The sequence below is a fragment of the Helicoverpa zea genome, chromosome 6, assembly GCF_022581195.2.
Source record: "Helicoverpa zea isolate HzStark_Cry1AcR chromosome 6, ilHelZeax1.1, whole genome shotgun sequence".
Lineage (NCBI taxonomy): Eukaryota > Metazoa > Arthropoda > Insecta > Lepidoptera > Noctuidae > Helicoverpa > Helicoverpa zea.
This window is the reverse complement of record NC_061457.1, coordinates 5,919,892-5,943,095: the sequence shown is the minus strand read 5'-3', so window position 1 is coordinate 5,943,095 and position 23,204 is coordinate 5,919,892. Positions and strand designations below refer to the sequence as shown.

The following is a 23,204-nucleotide window of genomic DNA, read 5'->3' as shown; positions in this document are numbered from 1 at the left end:
ACGACGCCTTTGTTACAAAACTTATGTACCTAACTGTACATAGCAATTTACATAATAATTGTTCTTATTCCGTTTTTAAAGGAATTGAGTAACACTTCAATATTCAATAATAAAGACAAAGTCAACTTTACGTTCGGGTGCATAAAAAGTACGAAGTCCTAGGAAGTACTTAAGATATTTCAGTCGCCAAGCAACATCGGCTACTGGTCTAATTACAGACACGTTTCTGCTTTGACTCGCAAGTCGAAAACACATCTGTGATGGCTTTGAATTGCAAATGCGGCGACCGCATACAACTACACAGCGCCCATGCTCTTTGTTATCCAATTATGTGAAAACCGCTGGCAGACTAAAGCCTGGCCAGTATTTTTAGACTCGAAAATTGAATCTACAAATGAAATCAGATACCACTTCCATTTAAATGAAATCTACAATTTTTATCATGGACGTAGAGGAAAAATAGTAAAAGCATTTAAATGTCGTGTGACGCATCTCACCTTTCATTTAAATACGTGAGACCGACCGACGCCCGACCGACGCCCGACCGACGCGGAAGAGATTCATTTGCATTGCAAATGACACCGTATCGATGCATCGCCCGCTCAAATGTCATAACTTTACATGGACTTTTTTGTACTCACTCACTTCCATTATTTGCAAGTCTATTCCATGTTGCTGAATGATACACTAGATGTTCAATGACAGTAACATTATGCAAATGTCTGTATTGGTTTCGGCATCCCGAAATCATATTTTTATGTTGTTGTTACAGGATATAATTTTCATTACGCCCTCTGGATTTTCTGTGGTTTCCGCTTATGGCTTCCTATTGACAAGAGTTAAAGATATTGCTATAAATAGATAGGTAATATAATCAATGCGGTATCAAACACACTCTTACAATTTCCAAAGTAATCTATTTACTTATACTACTTACAGCCAGTTTCTTCATCAAAAGTTAAAGTCAAAGTAATGTCTAAAGTAAAAGTAACGGTCAAATTCAATTTTTCTATTAGTTTTGCTGTCACTTTAGCCTTGAAAAAACGTATTTGACCGTTACTTTTACTTTAGACATTACTTTAACTTTAACTTTTGATGAAGAAACTGGCCGTAAATCTCATACGTGCCCTAACAAAGTTGCTCTCCAAAACCATCTAAAAAATATTAATAGAGCTATAAAAATTGTTCAGGTCCCGTACTAAAAGTGGGGTACAATAACTTTCAATAAGCTGTAAAAACTGTTAAATTAAGTAGTTTATTCAGGTTATTTTGCGGCTGGTTACATGATTACTTTCACGCGCGTTTACCCATTGATGTGATTATCTGAAACGTATTTCACCTCGTGACCCCCACTGACCTATAAGCTGAAAGGGCGCTCATTCGCGCCTACTAGTTTTATGCACAGTTTAAGAGGTCGCGCTTTGAGGGTTAGGGTTTCGGAACTGTTGGAAAGAAAAAGACGGAATAGTGCAGTTATAATTTAATAGATCAAATTTTCAAACACTACATGACTGTGGGATATAAGATATAATAATAGAATAATAATGATGTCTTCTTAAGTAAGAGTCAGCATCTGTGAATGTTGCGTGATATGCATGCGTCCCTGCCGTGCGGCGGGCTCGCTGCGTGCGCGCATCTTACACCGCAACAGTTGCAGAGCGTTCTCCCACAACTTGGTCTGCTCCTCTACTGCTCCTTGGCGAGAACTGATTGCTTGTTGCTCCTGAAATGTTAAAAAAATTGTATTAAAACTGAGTCAAAATCTGCTACAAATAAAAACTTTAAATGCAGTAACTATACTATATAGTGTACTAGTATACTTATGGCAGTAGCTTATACTTGTGTGGACAAACAAAAATAGTTTGCAATACGCATGCATGTCAAAACAGTCTAAAATAGAATCACGTATAATCAGATAAACAGAGATATTTGTGAATGAAGCTGCAGATTTTTAGTTTATCTAATGCTAATCAATCAATGACAGTGAAAAATATCAATGAACGGTTAAAAATAGTTATATTTGCAAGATACAAACTGGATAGAGATAAATAAGATTTTTGTGAACGAATGATCAGATAAATTTATCTGCCATTCATGATTCAATGATTAGGTAACTTGTTCAGTGACGTAGGTATGGAAAACTTGTTTCATTGATAAATAACCTTTATCCAGTTTGGATACAATACATTGTATGCCTACCTCTTCTAGACGCTTTACAATTAGTTCTGTGTCTGCAACTTTCTTCTTCAAAGCCTCCATTTTAGAAGGTTTCCTGGGGGACTGCATTGAATTTTTCATTTCAAACATTACGACTTCTTGCAAAGTTTCCGCCTTTGTGATTCTTTGTCGTAAGTTTTTCCATTCATCCTCCTTGCTATTGAGGCGGTCAGTCAACTCCTTTACTTGATTCTTGAGAGGCTCCATTTGTGAGGTTATGTTGATGGATGTGGCTTCGTAAACCCTTTTCTTCTGTTCGTACTGTTGTTGGACTGTTTGGAACTCCTCCTTGACTGGCTTTATTTTGTCAGCGAGGGGCTGGATTTCTTGACGGACTTGCGATAACTTTTGGGCGGTTTGTGCGACGAGCTGTAAATAAAATAGTTATGTATGTTTCTTACCAAAAAGGTGATTTCGTTACACATGGTGGTTTATTATCTCTACATAGTAAATAGTATGCCACAATTTTTTTATGTTTTTCAAATCACCGTATATTTTTTTTATGATTTTTTCTACTGAATTAATATCATAAAGCTGTCGAGTTTAATTTGCACAGCTCAGATAGAACAGTTCACTCCGAGCTTTTATAAAGTAGTTGAGTAGTTGCACGGGTAGCGAAAAAGCTTTTGAAGCTGGCAGCTAACTACTAGTTGGGCGATTGACATCGGACGCCCACTATGTCTTCTCTGTGCAAGTCAAATGAACTAACTAGAGGACATGGCACGCTACTATCAAAGAGATAACAACGACGGCCGACTTCCCTGACAGTTTATGTGATCCAAGTGCCAAAACACATTTCAGATATTAGTTACTGTAGCTGCAAAATGTAAAAGTTAAATTCCTATAGCACTTCAAATTAAATCCTGCACTATATAAAATGTAACTACTCTTTAAAAGCTTTTAAGACCAAATAATTATCCTATATTTTAATACTTACTGTAATAACTTAAATTCCCACTATTACACTAAACGTAATGGCGATAACAACGTACATTAAGCACTCCATAAATATCTTACCTGAGACAAATCATGTAAAGACTTTTTGGTTAAATCTGCAGATTTATCTAGATTCCTTTCCATTGTTTCTTCGTCTTCTATTTTCAGTTTCTTGTGATTTAGGAGCGCCATTTCGACAGTTGGGTCCGCAGTACTAATAATATGTATCGTTCTAGCCAAGATACCGGCTTCGACCTGAATCACAAACCAAAGAAAAAGCCAACATTATGGACAGCGACAGTCAAGAATAAAAAAGCTTTTAATAATAAAATACTGACAGGCATGCTTATCTACCTTGAACGTTGAGAGATTGGCTCTTTGCCTTTTGTACACGGTGCTCTTTGTGCGTAGAGAATTAACGTATTTCTTTAATTCTTCTCCTCTGAGGACTGTGTCCCCCAACAGTTGTCTGACCTGAATGTTTAATAAATTATTTTGAAAAAAAATCACGACGAATTAGTTTATTAAAAACCTGGCGTTGCGTATTGAATAAGTAAGTACTGAAGCAAAACAAAAATGAAAGGAGCCCGTCGCCAAAAAACATAGCAATATATGACGATAACAATAAATCAGACAAAAGCTTCGATATCGATCTTAGAAAAAAGCGCATTATCTGAGTGGAAAGTCCCGCTTCTCGACATAATGACCGATTATTTGAAATGGGGGAAATGTTTTATCTGATTGCCGTGTCGTACTCGAAACATTCCGACAACAGTCTTCGCTTTCGATTAAATGTGATCAATGTTCACCGACGTCTTATCAAAAACTGAAGTATCGGCTTAGGTAGGTGCTACCCAGTTTTTGCGATACAGTCACTGGTATCGTTAGAGGGAAAATATATTGAGAAAATACATGTTACATAGACAGGGCTAGAATTTATAACGTTATGAGAAGTTAAAGATTATGTGGGTATGCTATATTTAGTAGGTAGTATCTCCAGTAAAAAATGTTTAACCTTAAATGAAATTCTATAAAATCCTAAAATGAAAAAAAACATGGAGAAAACAAACCTTAATTGCTATATGCTTAATTTATTCATTCAAATAGTTTTAGGTTATTGAAGAACTTAAAATCGCCATAGAAGAAAAAAAGTGCTTCAGGAAACTAAAATGAAATCCTACGAAAAAATACCTTTTACAGGTTTTATATTTAGGCGGTTAGGTACCCTATATTGCTATACCTTTTAAAAGTCATTTATGTACCTGAGACTGCAAATCAGCTAGCGTAGCCTCATGATCTTTAAGCGTGTTGGCGAGTTCGCGAACTCTGTCGGCGCTAGCCTCCTTGTTGCGGCGTATGACGGCTGCCTGCTGTCGAAACGGCGCCAGTTTGTCCTCTTGGGGCCCCGCCGTCGCTAACTTGCGCTGAACTAGGTGCTCCATCTCACTGTTCACTATTGCGATCTGAATAATATTGGCTTTACAGTGCTTGGGATACTGTTGCGTATTTGTCCAGTTATGTGAAGTCTAGTTTATAACTGGGGATGAGGGACAAATAGCAAGGAATATATTTCAAGAACCCTAATGAATCTGTTTCAAAGCCCTATATTTCATAGATACCGCGGCCCTGGTACATAAAAGGCCTATGACGGAACACGACGGTTTTTAGGCAGTAAGAGTCTGACACTCCCTCACCGCTGCTAACCCACAGCGGGAGGGGTCATTTGATGATTTTTGACGTCGGAAAAAAAAAAGCCCTATATTTCATCACAGTCGGTTCAGCCGATTTAACTTGAAAACGATAAAAACAAACTCACAGCCTGATTCATAATACAAGTTTCAGATATGTAATAGATTTATTTTACTAGTTATAGTGGTTTCAGATTTCTTTTTGTTTAATGTTCGTCTACTGAAACCGTAGTAAAATTGAAATCCTCTTATTGGTCAGCTGTACTTGAGAACTGTTTTTAGAAATGGTGACTAAAAAGCCCAGGGTACTTAATAAAATCATTTATTTATAGCTGGCGCACAACGTTTCCTTTTGTAGGTACCTACCTGTAGGGCATTTTAGCCTCCCAGCACTTTAAGTGTTTGGAAAACAAAACTTATTATATTAAAATTTGATTTAAAAAATGTATTTTTGGTAGATCGGCTCACAAAAGTTTAGAATATAAACTAGTTAGCAAAATAGGGCTTAGGGGAGATGTTCCTAAAACGGGTACCCCTCCTAAAACGGGTAGGCTTTGCCATTCGTATATTATAGGTCTTAGTGTGAACCTGTGAGTGTAGAGCGGTGCACTACCCCCTCGACGATCACGGTCAGTTGGCTCGCGCGCCTAGAGCGAGCGTTTTCGAGGTAAGACGTAAAAAAAGTTTTTTGCGGAGTTTACTAAAAAAAATCGGATTATGCTAGTGCTGACTACTCAAATATGGTGCAAGATACGGTTTTCGTAGTTTTGTATTATCATTTTGCATGTTATATGCTTATTAATGGGTAATACTTAGTGGTCTCCTTGTTTACTATTTTAAAGTTAAGGTAGTTGAAATTTAAAACGTGCTTTTGGGCAAAACGGGTAGGGGCATAACGGGTGACTACCCGATTTGAAATAAGGGGCCACTTCCTCAATTGATTCCACAGAAAGCTAATCGAAGACAAAGGAAGCCACAGAGAGCTGAAGAAGTACAGGAACAGCATGAAAAAGAAATTAAAATATGTTTTCTCTGATTGTTAACAAAATTATCTGCTGGTAGAATTATAATTTCAAATGTAACATTTAATAAAGTAAAAAAGTGATCTAGACTGATCAAAATAAGAAAACTGTTTAACATAATTAAGGAGACTAATTAACGATAAAGATTTCCTGGATAATAGGAGGCTAAGATATGTTTTCTAATTCATTTATCACATATATTCATTCATTACCTGCTTTGCCCAAAGGCGCTACCCGTTTTAGGACCCCCCCCCCCCCCCCGAGGGCAAAGCGGGTATTTCGAAGGGGTTTATTTTTTTTGATTTTTTTCTGAATTTTGAAGAAGATTAGTAAGACTATCTTATGTTTTCCAAAGTTTATTATATAAACAACCCTATGAGTACAAATACAAGTCGCATGTAATGTTCTTGGTTATTTTATTTAACATCTCCCTTAGCTTACCCGTTTTAGGAACATCTCCCCTACATTTGTCTGTGTTCAATGAAAATAGAAAGTCAATAATAAAACCTATCCTTTTTTACCTTGTCCTGCACTGCAACTAAATCTGAGCGAGTAGGATGTTGTTCTGCAGCAATCTTTTGCATAATATTCAATTCTTTCTGGCGGCTAGTGGTCTCTTGCGGTAATTTCTCTTTAACCAAATAACTATTTAACTAGAATCATAAGAATTACAAATTAAGTAATCAGAACTCATATTTCGCTACCAAGAAAACTTTATGATCGAAATATCTACCTGAACTTCTTCCTGTAAACGTTTCATGACATCATTTACAGTTTTCGGAGTAGCACTCTGACCATGAATGACGTTCAGGTATCTTTTTAATTGATCCGACGCCATTTTTAACTGTGATTGCTGAGCATCGTACTAAAAAAAAGATTGAAAATTGATCGAAAATTCAAGGTAAGACACATAAAACCCTCGTGATAAAAACGCTTTATTAATGTTACCTGATTTTCAAGCTCTTTTGCCTTCTCTTGCTGAACCCTCAGCGCTCTGCTAATATTTAAAATCTCCTCCTTGTCATTTATATCAACTAAATTAACTTGCACGTTCTCTAATCTTTTTATCACTGCAATGTAATTTATAAAATAAAGTTTAAAGTTCATCGAACACATTTATAGTTGAAGTGACATCAGCATTGAAGATTAAGAAAGTTCAAGTGTCAGAAGTTCACTATAATTATAGAAGAAGCGGAGATTTTATGAAATACTTTTTGATGAGTTCTTTATACTTGGGTCCCTTTTCTAAGATCTTACCGATGTCCCTTTCAAGTGCCATCTCCTTGATGTCGTTAATAATTTCCGAGGCATTTTCTTTCTGCAGCAACCTGGTTCGTTTGTGGACGTCCTTAAACTCATCAATTAGGTTCTGGTACAGGTCAAGAAGGTCCTGAATATTGTTATTTCGTGCCACGTCCGGTGGAATGTCTGGCAATTTTAAATATCTGAAAGCAATTTTACTCGTTTTGTTTGCGACGTAGATATTTTCAGAGCAGACTGAAACAGTGAATTGGAAGGATCCGAAATACCGTTGTCTACGGCAGTGACAGCGGTATCGTCCTACAACGGACGGCGTTTGTAACTTTTTCCTGTGTCCATGTCAACTCATCGAAAAGATAAATAAAACATTTTATTTCACAGTTTTAGAAAATATTGAAAATAACTTAGGTAGGTATACATTGTTAAGTGTTATGAAAGTATCATATTTATAAGAGAGCAAGAAATAGCTTCAGGTAATAGCATCAGGTAATCCTTGAAAATTCCATCTTTGTACTGTAACTTTTGGATATTCTTTTCTCAAGTTAATTTTTATTCTATCAGCGTAGGTACCTGCACTTGGATTTATGAATAATTCACGTAGTGAAATTCATATCTAAATTACAGTATTAACTAAAGAGGAAAGCAGTAAATTAAAGTAAATTCCAAATATACTGCATGGATTGGAAAGGTCAATTCATTTTATGTTCTAGTCACGTAAAGCCTAACTCAGTCGTAGCAATTCCAGTTAATCCATAACTGTGGCTAATTCGTTGCCAAATATACCCGAACAACAATCGGGGAATAAAACCTACGATATAGTTGGAAGCATAGATATAGGCATATGGATCGGCAACGTTGATAAAAACGAGCCCAGATGGTTTGCGGGTTTTCCTGCTTTGATTAATTACACTGTAACTCTCGTATGTTACCATTATTTTACTTATTAGTGACGTGGGGGAAAAGCTTAGGTACACATTAGCACCTGACCTATATTACTTATGTGTAATGTGGATAACCAATCTTTAATAGGTATTGCAAAAAAATATGACGCAAATCTGTTGGTGGCTGTGTTACTTCTTCGTATCTTAATAATTTAGCAAAGGTATTATATTATTAAAACTCCAAAAACAATCTAGCGTACCTTATAAAAGTAAACTTGTGCATATTTTACAAGATTACTTGAATTTGCAACGGTCAAGTCGCAGCTCAATCATATTACTCATTTTAACTTAAGACCCATATACCATAGGATTCCTATATTCATACTTAGCAAGATACGCCGTATTCTTAACTTGTTCCTTATTAGTCAAGAGCCAGTGCAGCACATGATGTATGGTCCTGGCGTCACCTGCCAGCAGCTGTGCTCTAAACCGCGTCGGTTCAACTCCTCCCGGGGGGCGGTACTTCACACTGCCCAACATCTCTAGCAAACGTAGTGACACCGTCTCGGAGTCGTCTTCATTTACATCCAACTGTAAAATTTTAACAACAATGTGCAATAATAAGCGATGCAAGTCGTAAAGGTGCGAGAATAGGTACGATGTGCTATTGTTCCTATTATGCAGGGGCCCGATTCTCCTAAGTTATAATGTCAAAATTGAATAGAAATCGAATCGTAATATGATCGCAATAGCAGTTTTAACAATATCGGGCATTCTGCTACTAATGTAAGACCAATCATATTCCAACGACATTCGATTGGTTTGCGATTGGTCTGCTATTTTGGTGATTTTGGTCTATACGGTAGTTTGCTCTACAATCATATTGCAATCGTAACTGTGAAAACTGTGAAAAAAGGCTGTCCTAGTAAACTGTAAGAAAACAATATTCGGTGTGAGACGACCTCATCTTTATTATGAGGCGTAAGATGATCTTATTCTTAACTATTTCATAAAGCCGACACCGCGCCGCAGCGCAGCTTGCCCCGAATACCGCGATCTACTGGTTCTACGTAACAGGGTCTACTATCCCTTTACATTACATACATCATCCTCCGAGCCTTTTCCCAACTATGTTGGGGTCGGCTTCCAGTCTAACCGGATTCAGCTGAGTACCAGTGCTTTATAAGAAGCGACTGCCTATCTGACCTCCTCAACCCAGTTACCCAGGCAACCCGATACCCCTTGATTAGACTGGTGTCAGACTTACTGGCTTCTGACTACCCGTAACGATTGCCAAGGATGTTCAATGACAGCCGGGACCTACAGTTTAACGTGCCATCCGAAACAGTCATTTGGTGTCTAAGCTATACTTAGAAAGTACATACAAACTTAGAAAAGTTGCATTGGTACTTGCCTGACTTGGAATCGAACCCGCGCCCTCATACTCGAGAGGTTGGTTCTTTGCCCACTAGGCCACCACGACTTCTTTCCTTCTTTTTCCTTTACATTACATACATTAGAATATATTTTCGCCGAAATTGTTTTCTTAAGTAGCTTATCTCAAACAAGTTATGTATAAAATAAACAGAAAATTGTAAATGGAGCCTCCCAATTTATATTTTCTCAAATTTAATAACAGAGTAGATAATAAATAAAGTGCTACCATTATTTTAATGTGGTTCTAATATTTCAACTTTTAACGCAAACCTACCTAAATGTTTATGGAAAAGTTCCCTATATCTAGGTACCTACTATAAAACATGTAGATCTTAAACATAAATGAATAATCGAGGTGATTGTCATGGATATCCAGATTTTAATAATGTAGGTAGACAGATTTGTAGATGTACCTACTTATATAGGTATTAATTAGGTACCTACTTAAGCTACTGAGGTGCGCATTATTTTGAGAGATGATAATCGATCAATGTACCTAATACAAAACTTTAATCTTACCTTTTCCCCAGCATTAAAATTCACAAGTAGATCCACAAGCAACTGTAAAAGTTGCTTCTCATTTAAAGCGTCGAATTTTATCAAATCGTAATTACGCCCTAAAGTGGCGTTTACTTCTTTTATAATATACTTCATTTGCTCAGACATTATGCTAGATTTCACGAACCCTTCACGTAGTTAAATTAATATTACTTCAGAAAAAAACAAGAAACCAAATTCAGTCCTTTGCTTACTTAGGGCACAGACAGGTTTGTTGACATCGTACGTTGCCATGGCAAAAGTGGTATGAAACCTTTTTAGCAACATTTTAAAATAATGATGTTACAAAAAAAAGGTTTAATAGGTACGCTTACATGAGGGTTTAGCTAGTAGATCCCGCGATATTGCAGGTATTGACGAAAATAAAAACTACTGTAGAAATTATTAATTTCTGAACTACCGGCAGAATAGTTGGAATACTCCATTTGCTACTTTGATAAGTAAATGAGTACGTACGCACATACTTTGTAGATATTTTCATCTCATCAATCATCATCATCATCCTCCTATCCTTATCCCAATTTTTAATTGGAGTCGGTGCAGCATGTTGTCTTTCAGATTTTTTTTCATCTTACTTGTCTTACGAAAACTAAGGCTAAGAGCGTGTCGAGCCACTCTCAATGTGGGTTTTGTAGTGTCCCGATTACAGCTCATCTCAATAAGTAGCCCAAACTACAGCGACATCTCTTGGGCAATTGGATAACTTTTCCAAAACCATTGGGGACATGTATGTCTCTTGGGATTTCGGTTTTTTTTTTGGACTACGGAACCCTTATAAAATAACTAGAACTTAACCATACATGGAAGTTAAAAGAGAAGACAATGTTTCTTCGACTTTCAAACTATTTTTACCTATCAACTAGCTAGGTAAGTAATTTCAAGACGTCCCCCGTTTCATTTTTCATAAATACATTTAAAGATGGTAGCCAATGCTTATTCCAAGAGAGATTCCAACCACCAGTGGGGGTGGTTCAATACTACACCAGATACTTCTAGGCCCATTTCATATTGAACTTTACGTAAGCCTCCTCTAATTCTTGCTTTTAGTGCCGTTTAAGCTGAACTTATAGTTTAGTTTGTTTCTACCATCGTTGGTGTCGTGTCGTACAGTCGTAGCAGCCCTCATCGATGTCACAACGCCAGTAACCATACACCGTAAAGTACCTAGAAAAAAGTAACGGGAAATGGGAAGAGTTTGAATAAAAAACATTTTCATTCAATAAATTATATTATATCTCTTTACAATTCAATCATTTTCCTTTTTTCATAATCGTCAAAATATCAACAAATTCGCCTTACTTAGCCTACACGATTTGTGCCTACCTCACTGTAGTAATATTGTAATCTCAGATTTTTGACTACACACTCGCACTCGCGTAACTATCTCACACTCATCACCTCACAGCCCTTTCACATATTACCGCGTCCTTACGTTTATGATTTTTGTTATGTTGATAAACACAAAAGTGAAACCCTGGCCCAGATTATGAATGATACAACTTCACAACAAACAAACAGAATATCATCACATGTAAAAATATGCAAACACTTCGAAATTCTTCAATGCATTTGTCGCTATTTACCTATACACAAGATGTTACATATTTTTGCATGTGACAACCCACGATCACATAAATTGTAATCGTGCATCTAACAACTCACTGGCAGAAAAATATTTATCTAGCACCAATTTCAATAACTTAAGATTATCTGGGAAATTAAATTACCAACTGGTTGCTATTACAAAAACAAAAAATAACATCACATATTATGTGAATACTTTATTCATTGATCAGTTAATTTAAAATGAATTCAGTTCTACTTATCCTATGGCATGCACCATTATTTTACTCAGACCCTATGTTATTAACAATTTAAACACAAAAAAATTGCCGAATAAGAATCAATTAACAGTACTAATGCCAATATATACCAATACGATGGTAAAGGAAATTAGATATAGAAGTTTCGCAATATATAAAACAAAATTAAGTTATTCCGCATTCATTATGAATTACACTAAATTGGATCCATAAACATAAATACTTTGTACTCTTCTAAGTTAATGGAAATTCAATTATTTACAATACCACATACAAAATTTATAACTAGACAAAGAGTAATAATCATAAGCATGAAAATACTACGCAATGAGATGAGATTTGGGAATATGTAAATTATTACTCATAAAGCACCTACAAAACCTAGTGTTAAGTCTCACTATTCACCTATCCTAAGAAATATTACAACCCTTAAATAATTATATAATACTACAGACTTCTGTTTCAGGATTGTTTGGTTCATATAACTACAAAATCTACCAAATTAATAGCATCAATTAAGTATTAAAACATTAAAATAGTAAAATTTAATAATTCGTGTGATGAGTCGTTTTTTCTAGATGTTCAATTCAAATGTTACTTCTCCCTTTCCTCAGTATCAAATGCAAGCCAACTACGCCCTCTACCGGTATGCAGTAATATAATAACCTCAAATTATATTAATGGTGTGTGAATGATATGAATGAGGATATAATTGACAATACGTTAACGCCCAAGTTCAACGACAACATAAACTCCTTATTTTCTTTAAAACAACTGTTTACTTTGAGAATTTACGGTTAACAGTTGTTTTAATAAAACTGACGATTATGTTGCCAGTGAACGTGGGCCTAAGTATTTTTTTATCAGCGCCTGCACATTGGTTGATTTCCGGAAGCAGGACGTACTTACATATTATAAATGCACTCGAGCTTACCTCGACTCGACAAAATAATTCCAAAATACACACGTCAAAACGTAAAAAACATAACTAATTAATTTAAGGTCCCACAGAAAATAAAACAAAATCTAGGGACGGTGAACGAACGAATGCAATCGACTACTGATGACAATGACGCATCGCCGCTAGTGGATCACCATGGACACGCTCGTCTACAAGAGACCACCCTTCCGGCCAAACAGTAGACTCAGCGTGCCCAACGCCGACGTTTGCGAGGAGTGTGCCGGCGCCGTCGGCGCTGGCGCCGGCACCCCCGACCCCACCGTGCCCAGGTCCGAACGAGGACGCGGCGCCCGGGCGCGGGGCGGCCGCCGCAGGCAGCCCGGCGCCCCCATGCTGCCCGCCGCGTCCAGCGCGCCCGAGCCCGGGTGCGCCGGCACGCCCAGCGGCGGCTCCACCGGCTCCCCCAGGCGCCTCTCCACGGGCGCGGCCGGCGAGCGCAGGGTGCGCTTGAGGCACGTCAGCTGTTCCATAGGACTACGATGCATGAGCCCAGTATAAAGGGAACCAGGTGTTTGCAGTGCGATGGGCGCTGGCGAGCCGTCGCCGCCGGGCGAGGCGAGGTGGCGGCGGCGCAGGATGGAAGTGCCGGACGCGATGAGCGCGTGCAGCGAGGGCGGCGCGTCGCCGGGGCGGGGCGAGGCGGGCGGCGTGGTGTCGGGGGAGCCGAGCAGCGGGCTGTTGGCGGGCGTGGCGGTGGGCGTGAAGTGCGCGCGGGAGGGCGGCAGGCAGACGGACTCGCGGCGCGAGTGCACGGGCGAGCCGCCGGCGGAGGAGCGGCGCGAGGTGAGGCGCGAGCTCCACGCGCTGCCGAGCACGCTGCTGGCCAGGCTGCTCATGCCGCTGCTGCACACGCTGCTCGCACTAGTGCTCATCATACTGCCGTCGTTAGGATGCAGCACAGTGCTGTTCACATATGTGTAGACATGACTAGAGTGTGGCAGGCGGGGCATGTCGTCGTCTTCTTCCACGTCGGACAACCGATACAAGCGCATGCCGTGACCAGTTGTGCGCGAGCCGCGGACACCGACGCCCTCTTGTTCTTCTAAAAGACCTGTAACAAAAATAGATGGGTAAGAACATGAAAACATCAAAAAGCGGTGTTTTGTCTAAAACAACTGTAGCTTTATAAAACCTTAAATAAATCGACGAGTATTTTTAAATACTTCATATTAATTCAAATAACATAGGCGGCATACCTGACATAGAGGGCTTGGCGAGTTGAGCCCAGGTATGCAGGGTGAGGGAGCCCTCCAGAGGTTTGACGATCTGCAGCTTGTGTGGCGGACGAAACCGCGCCAGCCCGCCTGCGCCCGCGCCCCACACAGCACTCTCCTCGCTCGCGTCCCGCTCTACAATACACAATTATTATGAAATATTATCATTTTATAAATGGTGAAATCCATTCAAAAGATCAAACAATTAAATATCACGTTGAATAAACAATACAATCGATTAGGTAAAATATCTTGAAAAGCAAAACTTTTCGTAATAGCTGTCCAAACAAACAACGCAACGTGTTGAGATTATATCTGAAGTGGCGCATTGTGTTCGTATCTTATTTACGATCTATGCTCGGCCAATAATCCCTTGCTTACACAGACCGTCGTAAACATGATGACAATTGTTGTTGTGGTCAGACTAAAAGAGGGTTATAAAATTGACCGCTATTGTCTGTCTGTGGCACTGTAGCTTTTAAACTGATGAACCGATTCGACACCAACCCACCCAGTTTAAACTCGCCTGTGGACCTGAATAGTGACGATGCCTTTCGTGATTTCCACACACAGACACAGAGACTACCTTTTGTCCTTCAGAAAATTAAGCTTTGTTGGTTTAAACCTGAACTTAAATACGTACCAGTGTACCGACGATGTCGTAAAACATGGGAGGCGGTGAGCGAGGCGCGGCGCGAGTAGATCTCCTGCGGCGTGAGGCGACGCAGTGCCGCCGCCAGCTCCGCAGCCCCCGGCGCTCCGGGGACACCCACACCCGTGCCGCCACTGGTGACGAGACGAGAGTTTTAAATTAAACTATAAAGTTGTAGTTTCGTTGTCGCGATAAAAAACAATAATATTTTTTATTTTATTTAATTGTATAATTGTAATAATAATTTGTTTTTTTAATTGTATTATTTAATTATATGTATAATTGGAGTTTTATTCGGGTTAGGGGGAAACTCGCCTCTGGGCCGCGGCCCAGATTACACGGTATAATAACAGTCGGGAAAACTGGTCCGAATGTGCGGGCCAGATTACTATGTGAAAAAAGTGACGGAGGTAAGTCGACCCATTGGGACATAATTTCATAAAATCCGATAGTTGTGAAATTTTTCACAGCTCAAAATCGTCAGGAGGCAAAAAGACTTAGAACTTTTTCATAATTTTCATCATAAATATAATACTTTGTCTAGATACTGGACTCCTAGTAGCTAATATAGACTTCGTTAAATAATGAAGTTCCTATAGATATTTGATACATAGTTTTTATTTTTACTTTTTTTTTAATATCTTGGTTAGTGGAGATAGTGGGATATTTACATATGTAGAATATGTGTGTATAAGTAGGATATAATATTTATTTTTATTTACTTACAGCATGTTAAAAAACCCCATTAAAAATTTTGATAAAAAGAAACAATGTTTCTATATTTACGTTTTACTTATAAATTGAGATTATAAATTAAGTATCTATAGGAACTTCATTATTTAACTAAGTCTATATTAGCTACTAGGAGTCCAGTATCTAGACAAAGTATTATATTTATGATGAAAATTATGAAAAAGATCTAAGTCTTTTTGCCTCCTGACGATTTTGAGCTGTGAAAAATTTCACAACTATCGGATTTTATGAAATTAAGTCCCAATGGGTCGACTTACCTCCGTCACTTTTTTCACATAGTAATCTGGCCCGCACATTCGGACCAGTTTTCCCGACTGTTATTATACCGTGTAATCTGGGCCGCGGCCCAGAGGCGAGTTTCCCCCTAACCCTTTTATTCATACTGCTCCTCAGACGTGTTTTATGTATGTGTAAGTAAATAATAATAAGCTATTCAAAATTCTATTATTATTAATGCCATATGAATCCCCCGGAACCCCCAATTACCGGAAAAATCTTTTCACACTCAATGCAAATAACAACAAGTTCAATCAAAGTTACAGCCACGATACACCGCATTTTTGCAACATTTCGCGATATAACAACTATTATTATATTGATACCATTTTCAAAAATATCCTTCAGTGTTAATAACAATATACTCACGGGTAAAGATCATCAGAATCAGTATCCGATGTGTCATCGAGGAAGGAATCGCTGGAAGGTTTGACGGGCGGTCGCAGATACGCCGCGTTCGTCGCAGGGCCGTCAGCTACGTCCGAGCCGGGCAGCGAGGGGCCCGACTGACCGGACTGGCCCGACCATCGCGATGCACACTGCACGGTCTCAAACACCTTGTGCATGCTTGATCTGGAATATAAAATCGTAATAAACGTCTACGAACAAAGAGGTTGTGTCAAAAAATGTCTCAAATGTGGGAAGTAGGTTATCAAAGTGATGGATGTGCTATCACTGTTTGTAAACATTGTTTATAAAAATGCGTATCTGTTTTGAATAAAGAATTTAAGAGGACAGTACAATAGATTATTATGATACACTACGTGTTAATATAAGTATTTTCGTACAATACGTCCAAGAATACTTGAGGAATCTCAAATTAGCTGTTTAGCATACATAAGATAATTTTTTGCAACAAAGCCTAAGAAACTTTCACTTCGCCAAGCCTCATTGACATGACTATGGGCGCCCACACTAGCTTGCGATGCGAATTTGTACGGCAAACCGTTTGGTAGATGAATACATGGTTACCCTACTAAACGGTTCTCGGAACAAAATCGCATCGCAGAAGTTTCTATTCCTTCTCTCTCATAGCCCGATGGAACGGCAATCCGACACGACCGGAGAGAGATTAGGCGCAGGACCGACATTTGCGTGCTCTCCGATGCACGGGAAGTGACGTAAGTACGTACTGTGCGAGCGGATCGCCGATGCCGGAGTCGAGGCTGAGCTCGGAGTATATGGAGGAGTGCATCTCGCGGTGCAGACTGGGCGGCACGAGGCCGGCGGCGGCCGCCACGCTGGGCATGAGGCCGCGCGCCGCCGCCGGCTCGCCGCGCTTGCGTAGAGCACGCAGCTGCTCTTGTGCCTCCGCGAGGTGAGCTGCCACTTCCACATAACGCTCCTGGTGATGAAAATTGTACATTAGTTTTACTGCGGATACCAATAACCTGCCTATTTACTTACTAGGGATAGATTTCTGACATTTGCCCCATACATCATTTGCAGATAGGTTGAAGAAGTTTTGAGAATACTTAACTTATTTATTGGAAAGCACCTAAAGGTATATTTAACACTTTCGAAGCTAGTGACTTAAAATCAAGTCCAAAAGCATTTCTTAAGCTTCTTGTGTCATTTGTTTTGAATAGTGTGAACTGCCTAACTGTAAGTGTCACACCTCCATTTCAATTAAAATACCTTATTTTTCGAAACATTTGTGTTAGATTAAAATCAGTATTAGTTAAGACTAAGTTTTATGGGATTCATTACACATTAAACAATGGTTGAAGTGCGCAACCGTAATAATCAGTAGTTGTAATTACCTTCGTGTCAGCCAGTTCTGCGGCGAGAGCATTTTGATTTTCTTTTGTTATTTCTAATATCCGTAACGTGTGCTCGTGCTCAGCACTTAACTGTGAACAATTAAACATAAACCTTCAACTATGCATATAAAACTTATAACAACATACATCTATTACATAAAATTAAAGCCATTCTTTAGTTTCTGTACTAAGAAGCCTATGTTCTAGACCGGATAATCGGATAGACTACGGATTAATGCCTTCACGAAATCCGATTTACTATTTTAGTCAAGGTTTCGCCATTTATAACTGTTATCAAGAATACCTTCGAAGAAAATACCTATATTGATATGTAAGTCTTCAATATTTCGCTAAATAGTGTGCTTAAGATATGATAATGTTTTGCAAACGTCGGTAATAAAAGGTATTATGACGCATTGTTCTGGTATGTTTCTGTAATGAAACACCTTTGTTCTTTTAACGTAATCTTATAATGTATGGCTTATTCCTCTGATACTTTTAGTATACATGTTTTTATTAAAGAATTCAAAGCAAAGTGTTGTATGTTATGTTCCGCGCATGTGGCCGGCACACGCTGTTTGCAAACGGTCATGTCCGGTAACGCGAGCGCAAATGTAACACATAATGTTTGCCAAATGGCAAATATTTATGTCACGATGTACCGGCCTCTCGCTTGGCGCGATTCAACACTGGAATATAATTACATATTTAAAGAACACTCAGAGAGTTACTGATTGCGTACACAATTATTTGCTTTGGTGTTGGCAATTATAAATAATTTACCTGTTGATAATTTCTTTCGCTGACGGCGAGCCTTGTATTGATGCTATCAAGCTGTTGCTGGAGGTCTGCCGAACGTTGCCGCTCTTCCACCAGCTCCGAGCCCAGTGCACTCGCCTCGGAATTCGCACTGGCTGAAAATTATTCAATTGTTATACATTTGTGAAGTCAAAGCCAAAGTTCAAGAGGGGAGTTTGGTACAGAAATGCATTTGCTGCGATAAAATGTCAAATAAAACATAATTTATAGTTTGCTCTAAGATTACAATATTATTTGTGAAACACGAGTAACATTTAAATGTCGAATTGCTACAATATACGCAATACATACGTATTGAACTACAATGAGAATTTATTTTCAAAATTACAAATATCTGGTTCTAAAAATTAAAGCATAACATGAATGTGATATACTGAGGATAATTCAAAGTACCTGTTTATACATACATTTCATTTATCGAGGTAACACAATAATACTATACTAGCATTACCGCATCGCCAGAACAATATGAAAAACACCAATTGTTTCCTTTACCTTTGTTTTGCCCTCAGTACACTAATATGGCAGTATAATAAATACACGATCCTTTTGAATGGATTCTTCATTTGATGACAGCAAGCAAGTTGAAACAAGTATGGTCTGACAGGGTGCAAGCCTTAAGAGAAAACACGCTGCTAGGCCACCTTGAGTCACCAGGCTTTTACTCTTCAGAAATCCAAGGAGTTCTGCTTACTCTTCATAATTCCTCTTCAAATTCGATACAAAAGTAAAACCTATATTTTCAGTTTACAGAAACAGAAAATAATGACAACTTTCTGCCCATATCTTATGGTGCTAAGCAATTGAGATGATTTTTTAACAGGGGCATGATTATGCTAATTTTATTTAAGCGACATACGATTCACATTCGACTGAGATCCAATCACGACTCAATTACGATTGAAGCGTATGTGGCATTCCGCTATTTGTTCATTGAAATAAACGTTTTTATCCTTTTCTGTCATTCAATAATGAACCATTTTGTCTGCAAATGATTTACGATTGCATAATGATTCTAGAGCAAACTACCGTATAGACCAAAATGGCAGACCAATCGCAAACCAATCGAATGTCGTTGGAATACGATTGGTCTTATATTAGCAGAAGAATGCCCGACATGGTTAAAACTGCTTTTGCCATTCAATTTCTATTCAATTTTGACTTTATAAACTTAGCAGAATCGGGCCCCAGATCTTCAATCATCAATGTATTTAATGCCTTTTCAACGAAGTAGAGAGCAATACTTTCTCTAACAAAGATTACAATAGGCTATATCGACACAACGCATTGAAGTCTTATATTGCAGATGGCTAGTGATCTCATACAATAAAAGATATTACTTAGAAAATCGTTTTTAAACTATATGGCCTTCAAATACGCACTTTGAATATAATTTCAGATGGTACATTAACATAATACAAAACTTCTTTGAAAATAACTTCCGCCATCAACAAAAACTTAAGCTGTTATTCTATTTGTAGGTCTTAAACAAACAATTCAAAAATTATATTACCAAATGTGTATGTGTGCTTTACATTATGTACCAACAAACTTATTTTTAGCGTATATTGAAGGCTACACAAACATGAGGGTTTTAAATCAATATCACATGTTTTACGACCTGGTATCAGACAATGGACATGTTAATCAAATCTTTCACAAACTGCCGAGTAAAACAATCAAGTAAATACTATTAGAATGACCTTTCCTTAAATGAATCACTGTCGATCACTAGATAGCTACACAATTAATGTACGAGAAAGGACAAACATAATTACTTAGTTCTTATTTAACTACTTCTTAGTATAAACAATGGCGGCCTCATTAACATCTGCGATATGTATTTTTATCTTGGTTGTGCTATAATGATTGTTACTATCGGCTATCGAATATCTTTAGGGTAATTTACAATTTATTGATAACAGGCTGCTCAAGAATTTTAATACATACAAACGTCTGAGGTAAGAACAAACTGCCTCAAAATTCCTCAATTAAGTGATATGAATTTGCATTGGCCGTTACCCTACATCGTTGGCTTAAGTGAAACCTATCTATCATCAAGATAGTCTAATTTATAAGCAAGCTAAGTAGGCTATAAATCCGCCTGTAGGTCGTTCGTATGACTGATAACGATAACCAACGACCTTCTGTCAGCTAGACGCAATACAAACAATCGGGTACAATTTTTCTGTAAGTCCAACAGCCGGCAACTAAGATGCGTGTGATAATAAAGATTACATAAAAGCAATATCACTGCGCTCACATTAGTTGCGACAGAAGCCAATGTATTTACTCGAGGCAGTTTAAATCGCAATTATTATGAAAACTCGTTGGCGTTCAATGAATCCAGGTTGCGCCGGGATTTCATGCTCCATATGACGCAATATAATCACTCTCGACAGGATATTACACATGCTCAGACAAAGGTTGAGTGTCCTTACAATTTGTATTGTATTTTCTTCTGCGCTTTTGCGCTAGCAAGCGGCTGTTTAATAATACGACAAATGATTTAGTCAAAGTAATCAACATTTGAATGAGCGTCTCTGTATGGCATTTGAATGAGCATTGCCGTGATTTCTCCAGAGAAAATACCGAAAGGTCAATTTCACTGACTGTTGACATTTACACATTATGTACATCTTATGTGTAATCGAAAGTTCAAAGAACATCGATCGTGAGAAAAATCTTTCACATATGGAATCGTATTTATGCCTTGAAAAGAAAGTAAAACAACAAATACGATTTAAGTTTCATATGAGGCATTTAGCAACAAATCATTTCAAATGGGTATCATAAAGGAATTCGAAGCTTCTAGAAAACAATTTTATTTTCGCTATTGATAACATGAATGGACCAATTAAAATTCGACACGACATAAGTGTGAATTTTAAGACTTGATAACAAGACATTCCATTAGTATACGAAGTACAAGATTCGAACAGTTTTGTTGATAAAACTCCGTTTTTCCGGCTAGGTGCAGCCTATTACTAATTAACAGGTTGGCCGCTGACGTCGCATGACAGCGGAAAGTCATGCATTTTTTATGTCGGCCAATCCCTTTTATAGTGTGTTGTTGTCACTGCTCGTTATTTATGCCTACTTGACAGTTTTACATATTTTGCATACTTTGATAAAAGATATTTAAAAGATATTTTGCATTAATGCGTATTTTACGTATGTAAAGATATTATGCATTAATGCGTATTACCGGAAATCAATTAGCAATTACTAAAACCTGTGAGAAATAAATTACATTGTACACTTCAATTCGGACGGAGTTAGCTATCACATTTCACCAAGTACGAAAACCCCAAATTTTTCAACTGGATTTTTCCAACCTCGCTGCTTAGGCCGACAATACACGGACCGCTTGAAGCAATCAGGGACGACAGCTTCAAAAGCTGGAACTGCACAGTGAACTGCAAGTTTTATGGACGCACATACACGAACCGCTCAAGCATTTGCAACCGCTTCACGCGGTCCACGTATAGCCGGCCTTAAAGATAGAAAGATAGAAGGTAAGGGATGTCATACCGAGCTGGTGCGCGATGTCTCTCAGCAGTTGTCGCTCGGCCAGCTCTGCGCTGTCGGCGCCGGCGGCGAGGCGCGTGGCCTCCTCGCGCAGCGCACGGTTCTCCCGTTCCAGAGCCCCCGTGCGTTTGCGAAGCAGCGCCGCGTTGGCCGCCTCCTGCTCCTCGGGGGACGAACACTCCTCTGTGTCATTTGTTAACACCTGCCGAATACCATATCCATGTATCATCCCCGAGTTTCGTAATCCATGGCACATTCGAAGAAGTTAGGTATTTCAATAATGTAAAAATAAATCTCTCAAATGTTTATCCGAAACCTTTTTTCGGGCTTTGGGATTTTAGCTCTTGCTGTCTTTCCTTAAATGAATTTGATTTTCACACGAAGGTACATTTTAAGATTGATTTTCCTGGTGTCATGAATACCTTAGCGCGATGATATCATCTTCAGGATAATAAAAGATTATTTATTCTTGACATGTGCGACAACAGAAAGATTATGCTTATATTCAAAGGTCCGTAAGCAAATCGTTGTAGTAACAGGATGGGTCATAGATATGGGTCATAGATAATTCTAACAAGTTTTAGTTTCATTCAAAAAACTTCGAGATGTATTTCCCCAAGATTTGAAGGTAGCTCTTATTTGAAGAAATAGGAAACATGATATAATTAAGACGTTTTTACCTGTAGTAGATCCGCTTTCGCGTTGAGGTCGTGCCTCAGCTGCGTGATGTGGTCCCGTGCGCTTCGCAACTCCCCCTCGAGCGCGGTGACTCGCGCTTCCAAACGCCCATTAGCAGTTAACAATTCCTTGCCGATGCGAGCCGTCAGCTCCAAATCTTTCTCTTTCTGTAAACATTGCAGTTTATTACTAAACCACTCCAACATCAACTTGAAAATCTGAAGAGATGCTACTCAATGAAATGTAGGCACTCGTATAATTCTTCTACGCAGCTAAAATTATATGAAAAAGCGCCAAATATCAAAGCGAAAACCAAGAGGTCGAAATATTACATAGTTTTACATACATATAAATACATTGAAGACAAAAAACTTGTGACATTAACCGGTTGCCAGCAAGTAAAGAGTTGGCAGCGAAGTCCTTGGACTCCATTTTACGTAATATGGTAACCTCTTTAGTCGAATTACAGTGCAAAGTAAAAAGCAAGACTTACTTCTTCTAAGAGCCGTGTTACCGCTTCGATGTCATTGTAGGTTTTTGTCATTTGGCTCACCCTGTTGCTGCATAGAACTGCAAAAAGAACACCACTATGTAGCCAACAGCACCAACGTCTATGCTATAGTAAATACTTATAGCATTTCTATAAAGCAAGCGTTGACTATACATGTTAAATTACGAATGTGTTCAGATAATTATGTGATTTAAGTGTAGATATAAGTTATCGTACTTCATATT

At 38.5% G+C, this 23,204-nt stretch overlaps 2 protein-coding genes across 16 annotated transcripts in view; both read right to left on the bottom strand.

The window, feature by feature from the left end:
* Positions 1–1,465: 1,465 nt before the first annotated feature.
* LOC124631173 (intraflagellar transport protein 81 homolog) lies at positions 1,466–10,197 on the bottom strand. The gene is made up of 11 exons (XM_047165395.1): positions 9,961–10,197; positions 8,390–8,595; positions 7,121–7,308; positions 6,812–6,933; positions 6,597–6,728; positions 6,385–6,516; positions 4,416–4,616; positions 3,508–3,627; positions 3,235–3,408; positions 2,200–2,586; positions 1,466–1,723 (listed from the first exon to the last, which is right to left on the bottom strand). Exons 1-11 carry the CDS (start codon positions 10,105–10,107, stop codon positions 1,556–1,558), a joined length of 1,977 nt encoding a protein of 658 aa, XP_047021351.1. The 5' UTR covers positions 10,108–10,197; the 3' UTR covers positions 1,466–1,555.
* A 1,011-nt stretch (positions 10,198–11,208) lies between these two features.
* LOC124630866 (trafficking kinesin-binding protein milt) overlaps positions 11,209–23,204 on the bottom strand; it is a 35,902-nt gene continuing 23,906 nt past the window's right edge. For all 15 annotated transcript variants that reach the window (XM_047164891.1, XM_047164892.1, XM_047164889.1 and 12 more), the window contains 10 exons: positions 22,963–23,039; positions 22,472–22,636; positions 21,795–21,993; positions 18,225–18,355; positions 17,442–17,531; positions 16,812–17,023; positions 16,048–16,251; positions 14,641–14,783; positions 13,980–14,132; positions 11,209–13,834 (listed from right to left, as the gene is read on the bottom strand). In XM_047164891.1, the coding sequence (XP_047020847.1) occupies positions 12,933–13,834; positions 13,980–14,132; positions 14,641–14,783; positions 16,048–16,251; positions 16,812–17,023; positions 17,442–17,531; positions 18,225–18,355; positions 21,795–21,993; positions 22,472–22,636; positions 22,963–23,013 (2,250 nt within the window). In that variant the 5' untranslated portion in view covers positions 23,014–23,039 and the 3' untranslated portion in view covers positions 11,209–12,932. The remainder of the gene's footprint in view (positions 13,835–13,979; positions 14,133–14,640; positions 14,784–16,047; positions 16,252–16,811; positions 17,024–17,441; positions 17,532–18,224; positions 18,356–21,794; positions 21,994–22,471; positions 22,637–22,962; positions 23,040–23,204) is intronic.

Coding starts and splice junctions, on each gene's coding strand:
- LOC124631173 (XM_047165395.1), bottom strand. CDS start 10,107: ATGTCTGAGCAAATGAAGTATATTATAAAAGAAGTAAACGCCACTTTA. Junction 7,309..8,389: donor AATACGGCGTATCTTGCTAA/GTATGAATATAG, acceptor AATTGCTTTCAG/ATATTTAAAATTGCCAGACA. Junction 3,628..4,415: donor TAGCTGATTTGCAGTCTCAG/GTACATAAATGA, acceptor TTAAACATTCAG/GTCAGACAACTGTTGGGGGA.